The 12523-nt window shown below is 43.5% G+C and overlaps 1 protein-coding gene across 10 annotated transcripts in view; it reads right to left on the bottom strand.

Moving 5' to 3' along the window:
- NRXN3 (neurexin 3) overlaps positions 1-12189 on the bottom strand; it is a 1006895-nt gene extending 994706 nt beyond the window's left edge. For all 10 annotated transcript variants that reach the window (XM_075711856.1, XM_075711855.1, XM_075711861.1 and 7 more), the window contains exon 1: positions 11481-12189. In XM_075711856.1, coding sequence (XP_075567971.1) covers positions 11481-12189 — 709 coding nt within the window. The remainder of the gene's footprint in view (positions 1-11480) is intronic.
- Between the last annotated feature and the right edge of the window lie 334 nt (positions 12190-12523).

Below are 12523 nucleotides of genomic sequence, written 5' to 3'. Positions count from 1 at the left end.
TCCCGAGATAGAGGATCTGTTACTTAGTACTCTGGTTTAGCTATCTTTTGCCCCGGGCAAACTGGGAGTCCCACACTGGCAGCAGCAACGACAGGGAAAACATCCCAGAGCTCAAGAATGGCTGTCATGCCATACCAATGCAGTTCCCAAGTGATTTTCATAGGCAAAGCCTTGCTCATCCAGCCCAAATCTCAGCTTTGACTGGCTGCATTTCAAAGAACATTTCTTGCACAGAGAGGTATTTGTTATGCTCTTCTTTAGGAATGCCCACTGCCCAGTCCTCAGGTCCAGCTACATTGCAAACTACTTAGGTTCAATCCAACACACTAAAAAGCTAAAGACCAAACTGCTGACAATCCCAACCTTTCAAATCAGCAGCTCTGGTTCTTCTTTAATATATGCAGCCTTGCTGCCTTCACTGCCACTGTTCAGAGACTGCACTGTTCAATGATACTGGCATACCTGGGAATTCAAATGGGGAATAACCCACCCAAGTCCTGTCCACCCAAGATCATTCCTTGGCCCTTTCCTTTAGTGGAGCTCTTGACAAACAGCAGTACCTACAGATCTGTCATTTCCAATGAACTTAAATGATAACAGTTCTTCACACTGCTCTTCTCTCCTGGGAGGTTTCCAAGGGCATCGATCTGACTCATCGCCCTACCTGTGCTCCACGTTCTGCTCACTGTCTGTGAGCTGGAAATCTGTTCTCCCCTCTGGTCAAGTCTAACCTATGCTTAGGTCTTTTTTTGTCTCCACGTCCGGGCCTAACAGTTCCCACAGTTGTAGCACAGTGGGGTTCAGTCCATGGGTTTTCATTAGAGCTTTTTAGTCAGTGTGGGAGTGTCATGGTCTAGCCCCAGCCAGCAACTAAGCACCATGCAGCCGCTCGCTCACCCCCCCTGCCCCGGTGGGATGGGGGAGAGAATCGGAGGAGTAAGAGTGAGAAACACTCCTGGGTTGAGATAAGAACAGTTTAATAATTGAAGTAAAATAGTAATGATAATAGTAACAATATAATAATAATAATAATATACAAAGCAAGTGATGCACAATGCAATTGCTCACCACCCGCCAACTGATACCCAGACAGTTCCCGAGCAGCGATCGCTGTCCCCCAGCCAACCCCCCCCAGTTTATATACTGAGCATGATGTCATATGGTATGGAATAGCCCTTTGGTCAGTTTGGATCAACTATTCTGGCTGTGCCCTCTCCCAGTTTCTTGTGCCCCTGGCAGAGCATGGGAAGCTGAAAAGTCCTTGACTAGCATAAGCAGTACTTGGCAACAACTAAAACCTCTGTGTGTTATCAACATTCTTCTCCTACTAAATCCAAAACACAGCACTATGCCTGCTACTAGGAAGAAAATTAACTCTATCCCAGCCGAAACCAGGACAGGCAGCATATGCCCCTTCCTTAAGACACTTCAACATTTTTGTGATATATTGCAGCTCATCAGTAATAGGTCCGTATTAGGGACAATAATGTCAGTAAGTGTGCTGGGTTTGGCTGGGGTAGAGTTAATTTTCTTCATAGTAGCTAGTATGGGACTATGTTTTGGATTTGTGCTGGAAAGTGTTGGTAATACAGGGATGTTTTAGTTACTGCTAAGCAGTGCTTACAATAAACTTATAAAATAAGCTAGAAATATAGGTACAATTGATATAAATTACATTTTAAACAAAGTCAGAATCTAGAAATTTTACAAAATAAAAATACATTGCTTTTTCTGCAGACTGTCATCAAAATCAGTAATTTTTCCTAAATATTTTGATTTGAACGAAACCACCATTTCTCATGAGGAAAACACTTCCAAGCTGTCTTATTCTGATGTATCTTAGCTGGTCAAGATGTTGCTTCACATGGCTTTCATTTGAACATGCCACAAGATAGGGCAGTCAAAAAACAGACTGCCTTGCAAATACATTTACATGTAAGATGAGAAGTAGAAATAAAGCGTATAGGCATGTAGGTCTCTCATCTGTTCAAAACCAGCAGGTTTGGGAATTCGTTGTAGATGTGCTCATTGCTGCAGTTGAGGCACAGCTGAGCATTTCAGCTTAACTAATGAAGTAAAATAGAAAATTTAGGAGGAGACAGCTAAGCCAGTAACCTGAACTACAATTTGATCATCAGAGCCCTAATGTTTTTTTTTATTTTCAATGAAGAAGAAAAATCAGATCTCCAACAGCAGAGTGCCCACTAGAGGAACTCTGAAGAAAGAGGATTTTGCCATTTTCTGCAGCATCCAATGTTTTCTCAGAGGGTCTTCTACCCAATAATAAACTACCATACTACTGTCATCATATGACTACCTTCCAAGCAGCCATGATCACACAGCTACCAGTACCTGAGCTGGCAACTTTTCAGCTACATATGCCTGTGTGAGTTGTGCCTCATCTTTGACATTAATATAAACCTCTATATATATAAAAAAAACTATATATATATATATAACCAGCTCTGGTTATCCTGAGAGATGTAACAGCACTACTGCTTCACAATGGCAATATATCCAATCCATGGGGTTTTTATGTTCATTGATCTCCTGTTATGTTCCTTAAAAGTTGAAGCTGTGTGAATAACAAGGACCTACACCGATCTCCAATTACACCAGAGGTCTGGCAGGCATCATGCACGGTGGTCCTTTTGCGCAGCCCCCTGCCTCCTACCACACCAAGTCCCAGGGCAGCTCTCACAGGAGCCACAGAGGAAAGGGCAATAGACAGAAGAAAAAGCACAGAAATTCTAGCTACTTTCCCAGCTTTTTCTTTTAGATGGTCCTAGACTAGCAATTTAATCTCCTTTCCTCTCCACAAGCCTCACCTTTTTCTTTTTTTCTCTTCCTTTTTTAACAGCAATTTATTAAGGAATGATCCATACACTTCTTCCCCATTTAAAAAAAAAATTCTTTGGGGAATATAAGCAATATATTTTTGGCCACATACAGAAAGGAGCTTAAGGAATTTAACTGCAGACGCCACTGAGCTATGAAATTAGCAGATCACAACACAAGCCGCTCTCATCTCTGCTAGCCATCTCCGGCTCAACTGTGGTTTCTGACCAGCCTCAGTGGACAAGCCTGCCTTTAGCTCCAAGGATTTCTCCTATATTACCTTCAGGAGAAAGGTACTGAGAGGCACTCTGGCCCTGAAAGCCAAGCTGGCAGGATGGAAGCAGCATGAAAGACCAAAAAATCAAACGCATGCCTGTGGAGACACACCAGAGGTTTGGAAAACTCAGACAGTGCCATTTTTCTCAAGTACTAAAGCAACAAACTGAGAAGAAATGAAAATCCACCCAGTCTGAGAAAGGCTTCTGAACAAATGCAGCAGCTGAGCTAACTCTGGGGCCTGCCAGCAGCATTAGAGATTGAAGCCTGGTTTTAACCTACAGCTCAAATTTCTACATCTACCAATGAACTGCTTCTTCCTTTCTGATAAAGGTCTATGTCAAATACTCAGAGCCAAACCCAGTCCATTACATTCACCCAGGTTACTTTACTGGTCAAATTCCACAAATAAGAGGAGGAAGATCACACCTCAGAGCAAAATTCTGAGAGCCAAGTACCCCTTTTCTCCTTGGCCTACATTACAAACTGCAGACCAGCTACAAATACACCTGCTGTATCTAATAAGCAGAGTTGTGTTGACAAGAGTTAACAGGAAAAGAAAAAAAGATTTTACCTACTCTGTCAGTGCCTTAGAACCACAAAACACTTGCCAGCTTTGGGCTAATTAAACACTCAAAAACAACCCAATAGGCTTTCTTCTCTGTTGCCCTGCTTTTTATGCAAAGATTCATACAGGAACAGAGGAAGTGCAAACTCTGCCATTCTGCTCTGGTAGCCTTTTATAGTCTCTCTGCTTTCCCTGACAGCACAAGGTCGAGGCGAATCTAAAGCATGGAGGGTGAAAGGGGCAGGCTGGAACCAGCAGCCACAGCAGGGAGAGTGCCAATGCAGACTGGTAGGCAGAGGTGGGTCACTGCACAAGGAAAAGCATCTGATCAGAGTCTGAGGTTCATGACAGAGGGCATTTGGGGGAAGTCAGTGGAGCACACAGGACAGACACAAAAAAAAAAAAAAAAAAAAAAAAAAAAAAAAAGAGTCAAAAGCTCTCCTCCCATTGCTCCTATCAACACCCTGCAGTGCAGCATCTGCTCCGTGTCACCCAACAGGGAAGAGGCTACACTGCTGCTTGGGCTCTGCCTTCACCAGCACAACTGCAGCCTGGTCTGTGAAGGGTCTGAGTACTCATAGTGTGACACTGCACAAAGCAGCAGGAAACTGGGAGATTTCAGTTGAAAAGAAAGATGAAGAATGCTCCTCAAAGCTGGCCACTTAACAAGGAAAGACACCTTAATTTCTAACTGCAAGCCTAGCTGGAAAACTGAAAATTAAACCAGGTCATCCTATTGGTGCTCATGAATTATCATCATTTACCTGTCCTGCTAAGATATTTATATGTCTCTATCACCATCATACAGAAGCATATGGGATTCTTAACACCTAGAGTACAGGAAGCTCCACTGGCTACGTATTTCACATATGGAAACTGAGACACAGAAGGTAACCAGGTACATATCCCCTGCAAAGAAAGGTCAGTTGATTCAATTTGGAGTCCTTTAGTCTGCCAGCAAATCACCCTGGGGATGCAGGAAGCCTGTGACAGAAATGGAAATTAGCCTCTTAGGTGCTAACGCTCTCATGACTGGACCATCCAAGTTCTGATGCCCCTGTCCACTTTCTTTACACATTATACCTTGGTCTCCTCTCAGGACAATGAAGTGAGCAAGGGTATATGCAGGTAGGGCCTGGACAGCTGAAATAGCATGACTAGCAACACTATTGGCAACACAGAATGTGAATCCAGTGTACTCAGGTCCCAGCCCCATTTCAGAGCAAACACATTCAAATAAAAGACAGTTCTGTTTCAAGTAGTCTGTGACATCCACAGTCCTCCCTACATCCCCACATCTGCCTCTCTCAGCTGTTTTGCACCCAGCTGTCAGCTCCTGGACCTGTTCACAGACAGAGGAAGAGCAAATGCTTTGCTCTACAGGGTAGGTTTAAAATGGCAGTGAGCCTGTCTGCAATGAAGGATTGACACACATGACACACACCCCAAAGTCACACTGCTGTCTCTGGACAGCAATAACACAGCAGTTGCCTTGCTTTCTATAGGGAGAGAAAGAAGCTTTGCTATCCGTCAAGTTCAAAGTGGGTCAGCAAAGGAACAAGAGGTAAAGTGAAATCAGAAGTTGGCCCAGGACAGGTGGCCGCTCTACCATTTCATCACATGGATTACCACCTTCTCCCGCATCCGGGAGCCCTCAGTGCTGAGGTTGACGTGCAGAGGCTCATCTTCTCTTAGCAGTGCCAGAGTCTGCCGGACAGATGTGCTCCTCCTCCACTTCTTTCCCTGTAGCTTTGTCACGCCGTTTCCAGCATCCTCAAGGTAGCTGGGATGATTATCTCCCTCCATTTTCCACCAAAACTTAACAAAAATTACCCTGTGGCAAATGACCTGCACACCTCCATCCTGGAATAAGGATGAAAGCAAGGCTACAGCATGTGCTGTCTTGCTTGGGGCTATATTTACTGCTGATTGACCTCCATAACAGGCTGCCTAGCTCAGCAGAAGCCTGGACAGTAATAATAGATCAACTCTTTTTTTTTCCCCTGCTTTTTTTTTCAGGGCAAAAACAAAGGAAAAAAGATGTCTTCCTTCTGAAACCAAATTATCTCCTGACCATAAGTTGGAAAGAGAAATTTCTGGCTCTGCTCACTTTCATAATTATTATTAGTTACTTTTACTTAAATCGTTATTTAGTAATGTCCAAAAATTCCACTTTAGATCCCAGCTGTGCACACTCTGGGACAGAGCAGGAGCCAGCAGGCTGGTCTATGGGCTAATAGAGGAAGCTGGTATCCATACTCCAGCTAGATTTAGTCCTCCAGAAGCTCACTCAGCCCATTCAGATCTACTCTTTGTGATAGCCAAGAACTGCTCTCTCATACTATCAGGCAGGTAAAACCAAGACAGAACAGCTGCTGTAAACAGCCTACATGAACTAGGTCTTACTTTTTTATAAAGTAACATTTTCATCCTGTTTTTTCCCCAAGTCCCACCTCCTTCTTGCCTGCAAATTGTTCTCACTCTTCACCAGTTCTACCTCACACCAAATGGCAATCTCCTTTGTACCCAACCTCAATTTGCTTCATTTCAGCAGAGAAGACATCCAGCCTTTGCCTAACTGAGGGCTATAACTTGTCTGTTGCCTGAGGGCTGCAGCTGATCTGCAATCAAGCAGAAAAGGATTGTAGCCTCATGGTCATCTATAATACAGAGGAGTGAAACAAGAAGAATATAGCTGTCAGCATGTACGGCAGCTAGACTGTTTGAATCAATGCCACACTCCATACAGGGGCCTGGAATCTCCCTGTGGCTCCCCTACATTAAAAGCAGAACGAAACTGGGAACGAAAGAAATCCAGCTTGGTCTGGAGCTGCAGGTAGTCCACACCTAGTGATCAGAGATAGGTCCTAGGCCATTTCTGTGAAGGGGTGTGTGGGATCTAAATTGAAATTCTGCAGCTTCTACTCAGTTTTAATATTTATTATTAAGAATAACAAACAATGCTTAAACTGCACTTTGGAGTTTCAAAACTCTTTATAAACATTAATTAATATCTCAACATATCATCTTTCTCTGGTGCCCATCTGGCAATGCATCAAAAAAATTACAGCCAGACTGGAAAAAAATTACTATTTTCAATAGAACCAAAGGAACTTAAACCAGGAAGAATAAGCAGGAGAAAGAGATGGGGAAAAACAAATTGCTGCAAAACTAAGTCATGAGCAGAGTTCTTACCAGCTTTTGCCCAATGGCCAGAGCTGGGGCACAAGAAGTGGCATAAAACAGCAGATTTGCCTCTTGCAATATTTACTCCACAGCCCTTGGAGACCATCAATTCTAGAGCTTTGTACTCATAAGTGACGATCTGGGCCCCCCAAAGTGTGTCCCAGAACTGCAGAGCACAGGACCAAGGGGAGGGTCTGCAGCTGTTTATTGCTGGTGAATTCAACAACAACCAATTTATATTCATCTATCAAGGAATATGCAAGTGGAAGCAAATATTATGGTCATGTTCATTTGTTTCTGATTACAAAATGTATGTAAATGCATATGCAAATTAAGTGTACCAATCAGGCTCATGGCAAAGTGCCAAATTAGCCCTTAGTGTTACAAAGTTTGGGGTGGCTGGCAGGGAGATATGGTGACTGCAAGCAAGGCTAGGCAGTCCTTTTAGATGAAGCCAAAACTGGGCTGCTCCAAAGGGGCAGGTGGAGGATAAATCCTGCAGTAACTTGTCACTTTAAACAAAGCTGAGGGGCTATAGAAAAATCTGTTCCCACTGCAGTTAGAAGTGTGATAATTACAGAGCAACGGGCCCCTCTGTCATTCAGCAGGCAGCATCCCCATGAAATCTTGCTCTGTAATCAAGGGAAGAGGTGCAATCAGGCCCCTATTCAGGCTTCGTTTAGAAACAGCCCCTGCAGGCAATACAAAGGCTTCAGCATGGTGCTTTGTGAAGCTGGTGGTCACATCAACGTCTTGGTTCTGCAACTAGAAGCAGAGTTAATGTCATTTCTAAGCACATCTTCTGTTCACCTTCGCTCATGAAGTCCAGAAGGGGCCTGGGGAGAGGTGTGAGGTCTTGGACCAAAACACTTTTCTGCGTACAATGTTGTACTCATACTGTCCGCATTAGTGAATTCACTCTCTACACCGTGACGTCGGAGGAAGAGAGAATTTCTTGCAGACTAAGGAAGACAGAGTGATCCTGAATGAGCAGATGCGAACATGCTCGTGGCTGTTACAGCACAGCTGTTTGCAAAATTTGCGTGGGGAAGGTTTGGGGGTTTTTTCCCCCCGCCTAGTGACATGAATGTATCTGTGCTGCTCAAATTCTACAGGAACCTTGTTCTCTTGGCAGCAGCCGGATCCCACAGAGACTGATGAGGTTTATTAGAGGGGAAGGTGTGTCTGATTTCAGCTTTCTTGTCTAATGCCACCATTGCCCAGAATCATACAAATTAATTGCTACTCACATCAGCCACCTTCATACCCTACAGAGCTGTCAGATTCAATGAACCAGTTTACCCCAACTGCAATAAAAATAGTATCACTTTTTATTCAAAACAGCCAAACCTTCCAAAGTCTGCACGCATTTGCACTCCCGCTGTACATACTCAGACACAGAAATCATACTTCTCATTGACCAGCAATGACCAGCTCAGCTACCCATCTGGGCATGTAGCTACCATGACATACACAGTCCTGGTAACTCTGGGTGCATGGTAAGTGCCAAAAATCTTTCTGCACATCAGGGCACATTCTCAACAGGGTTTACAATTTTTTCTCAATATGGAATGGTTGTCCTCTGCTGAGGTTCACCATAACGGGAACTGCACTTTGCCTTACAGTAACCCCTAATACTGTAAACAGGGCTTCATTCTGTCACAGTACAGGCTCAGCAGGTTCCACTCTCTATTTATTTCTTATTTCTCTGGCCACAGAATAAATGAGTTTGCTGTGGTTTTACCATCTGCAGACATAGGCATCAGTCAATAGCCAAGTAATGGCCTGGACACTGTCAAGAGAACTCATTATTAAAAAGGTACATATTGCATTTAGCTGTTCAAACAGAAGTTGGTATTGATTGGATCCCATCACTTCCCAGTAAAAGAGCCAACTCCGGTGATGAAATGAAAATACACACACAGCCTACAGACTAGTAAATACTGTAATGGAGTTAAGGATCCCCCATCCAAAGGGAGTTGTTGGTATCCAGTTGAAAGAACATGTCCTTTTAAAAAAAAAAGACTGGGAATAAAATAACCATGTTACTTCTGCAAGTATCCAGAGGCAGGATAAGGAAACAGTTCCAACAACAAACATTTCAATCTCTTGGGAAAAAAGCAAACAAAGAAAATACAACGTGGTTAATGGGCAATCAACCCACAGGCAGGAAGAGCCTGCATCCAGTTCTGCTGTTCCTACCACTCATCAGTGGAGGTTCTGCCACGCTCACAGAATTGAAAGAGAGCATCTTTGGAGTTTCATAAGTTTTTCAAAGTCAGATAAAAAGGTAGCTATACTTAACTTGGTTCCTGTTTTGTTTCCTCACCACTTTTCTTTGTCTGCTTGTTTCTACTTACTAAACAGCTTTTCTTCCGGTTTTCCCCTTCTTCTCACAATCTGCACAGACACTGTAACGTTTTTAGGTGACAGCATTTAACACACAGAAATCACCACTGGTGCAGCGTAAAGGAGGCAGAAAACAAGGCTGATTATAAAATTCTGACATAAACCAAATATACACCATGTAGTAATACAAGAGAAAACTGAAGAACCAGATAATGACTGTTTGTGGAAATCTCTAAATTTGTTCCATTGGAAAAGTTCTCTGCACAGCATCTTACATGTGAGTGAACAGACCACAGCTGACAGTGAGTTAAAAATGTTTATTAAAAAAGGTACATTGTGACAAACATCTTTGCTCACCCTTAATAGAAGGTTGGGCTGGAAACTGATGAATCATTATAGGAAACAAACAGCAATGGTGACGCATGGCTTCAAAAGGTAACAATAGCACTGCTTGATCCATGATGTCTACAACAGAAATATCCCTGGCTTCATTAGAAGATGTATTTCATATTGCTCCACCCACACAGGAAATGCAGAAATTCCACCACCTGAGCCCTGGTTAGAGCTCTCACAATTGCCCCACAGATACATGGAAGCCTCACTCACTCACGGTAGTTTCTCAAGACGTTCACTGAAAACCATATGCTGTTGGTGTCTGGAGCAGCAAGCCATAGAGTCTGGATCCATTAGTCCAGCAGCAGAAAGAGCCTTGTATCTTTATGTTTCAGGGTCCACATGCCTGTGTGGCTCTTGCTATCTTCCATCACCCACAACTGGCATTTAGACATGAGGTGTATTTGTTCTGTAAGTTTATGAGGACAGGACCCAGCGGCGCAGCTCCTGAAGTGCTTGGTCACACCCATCAGTCTCTCCAGCTCCACATGATTCATGGTTAAAGCACAGAAAACAGTTCTGGCTCATTATTGGCTTGGACCTGATCGGTGCGGAGCAAATAGCCAGGAAGAATTCTGGTGTTCAGCACTTCATGGGCTCACACCTCCTATCTAATGGTCATGTACTGTTACTGTAATATTTGGATATAAAGCCAAATTTTCTGTTATCATTAATAGCACCTTAAAATGAATGCACATATGGATGTCATGTTTCTTTTCCAAACCTTCCCTTCCTATAAAAACATGTTTGCTTCTCCATCTATACTGTAAACTTAGAGCTGTATTTAAACAGTATTTCTATAGGGCTTTTTGCTTACATATCAACAGTATAGGGACTTTATTTTCAGCATTTCTCGCCTTCTACATACTAAATTGTAGTTAATCTATTTTCCTTGCCAAAAGAAGTAAACAAATGCTTGTTGTGATAAGATATTATGGCAAGTATTTCCATTTTGACAAAATCGCAGGTTTTTTTTCCTTGAGACTAGGCACTTCTTGCCCAGGTTTCATCTTTGGCTTAAGCTCAAACTGTTGTGTTTAAATCCAAACGTCATAAAAAAATGCTGTGATGAGCTTCTGAAATTCACACAGCGATTTTCACTGGACTTACTTAAGTCTCTTGCACATACAGAGTTAATTACCATCACAGTGCTAAAGACCAAGGAAAAAACCCTGAAATACACTTCATCATGTGGTTTGCATGACTTAAAACTTCTGGGCTCAAATTTGAAAAGAGTATGAAACAATGTAGAAACACTCAAATCACTCATCCCTTTGCAATACTAAGTAAGATCGTTCAGCAGGTCCCAAAGCAATTTAATCAAGGATGCTAAAACAATCAAGGTACCATTCAGCGATCAGTATGCAAGCAACTGAGGGGGAGCATCGGGTTTCCACAGACTAGCAACAGCTCACATCAAAGGTGGCCTAACTTCTGCAATGTCTTCTCAATCAGTTACGTTAGCCATACATACATGGCTCCTGTTCACCAATACTTCACTCAGTTTTCAAGGACACGGGGTAGCAGAATTCACCCACATAGCTAAGATAACTTCTTACTGCTGCTTTTACCAACACAAGGTACTTCTGTATTTACCAATTTATATTCTCTACCCTTACTAATAAGTTTGCTGATGAAAATCTGCCCATGCTACAAATGCAGCATCCTTTCAGAAAGGCACTTTTTGCAATTGCTCATGCTCTCTATCTACTCCAGTTTCATTAATTCAAGCTAGAAAAAGAATGGTGGAACTCTAATTCCTCTGATAGCCACCAGCAGGGATAAGAGCTCAACCGTAGCCCTGCTAAGTGACAAATCAACTTTTTAGATAATGTAAAGATCAATGGGAAGCCAGAAAGTATTCTCTTACCTTCAGAACACAGCTTGCCAGCATATCCAGTGGCTGAGCAGTCACAGTGTGGCTCACCGTCCAGAAGGAAGCACGTGCCACCATTTTCACAGGGGTTTTCTGCGCAAAGCCCTTCCATTTCCAGTCGGACCCCTTGACTGCCCAGGAGCTGTGGCTCAGAGTTGCCATATTTCAGATCCAGAATAAATCCTTGGAATGGAGGCTCACCCAGAACACCATCAAGGGTCAAGGCAGCAGGACGGATGTCCAGTGGGACTCCACCAACAAAAAGGTCACTGACGATATTCATATACTGGCGTTGTGGACGCACCTCACCTGGCTTGGCTTCACCATCCAGCACTAGCACCGTCCGAAGGTGATTGCGGCTGACCATCAGGAAGTGCCAGTTGCTGTCATTGACCTGCTTGTCTGTGATAACTGTAGTCTCCGCACAGTCCACACTGAACTGGAGCTGGATGCGCCCATCAACAAGGGACAGACAGAGGAAGTCACAGACGCCACCATCATCAAAGTAGAGGAGCAGCCCAGCAGAAACATTGGTCTTGAACTGGAAGCTGAGTTCGCTCCTAGTGCTGGCATCCCAGCGGAGGTAGCGGGCCCACTGGTTGGGGATGCCCATAAACTCCAGACCCAAACACAGACCCAGCAAGGAGCCCAGCAGCAAACTCACCTTCAAGGTGAAGCAGATGGAGTGCATAGTGAAGCCCATTGTTTCAAGAATCTGCTCTTCCCTAGGAGAAAAACAAAAGCCACACTACTGGGAGGAGAACTCCAGCAGTCAACACGAAATCTTAAATCCAACAGGAAGAGGAGAAGAGCACAGAGAGTGACAGAGAGAGAGGGAGAGTAAGTGCAAAGTGAGATAGCAAGTGCACGTGACCAAGAGGAAATGTCTCCTCCCCAAGGAAAGATTTCAGTTATCCTTTAGGATCCAGGGGCTTTTATCTCAGAAGTTCAGCATATATGAAGTGACTTCTCCAGCCGGTGTACTTTTGCGAAGGGCAAAATAACCCACAGTGATTTGTTTTGGTAGAACACGAAGG

This window comes from Pelecanus crispus, chromosome 6, assembly GCF_030463565.1.
Source record: "Pelecanus crispus isolate bPelCri1 chromosome 6, bPelCri1.pri, whole genome shotgun sequence".
Lineage (NCBI taxonomy): Eukaryota > Metazoa > Chordata > Aves > Pelecaniformes > Pelecanidae > Pelecanus > Pelecanus crispus.
Note: the sequence above shows the minus strand (reverse complement) of the source record. Positions and strands in the feature narration are given on the sequence as shown.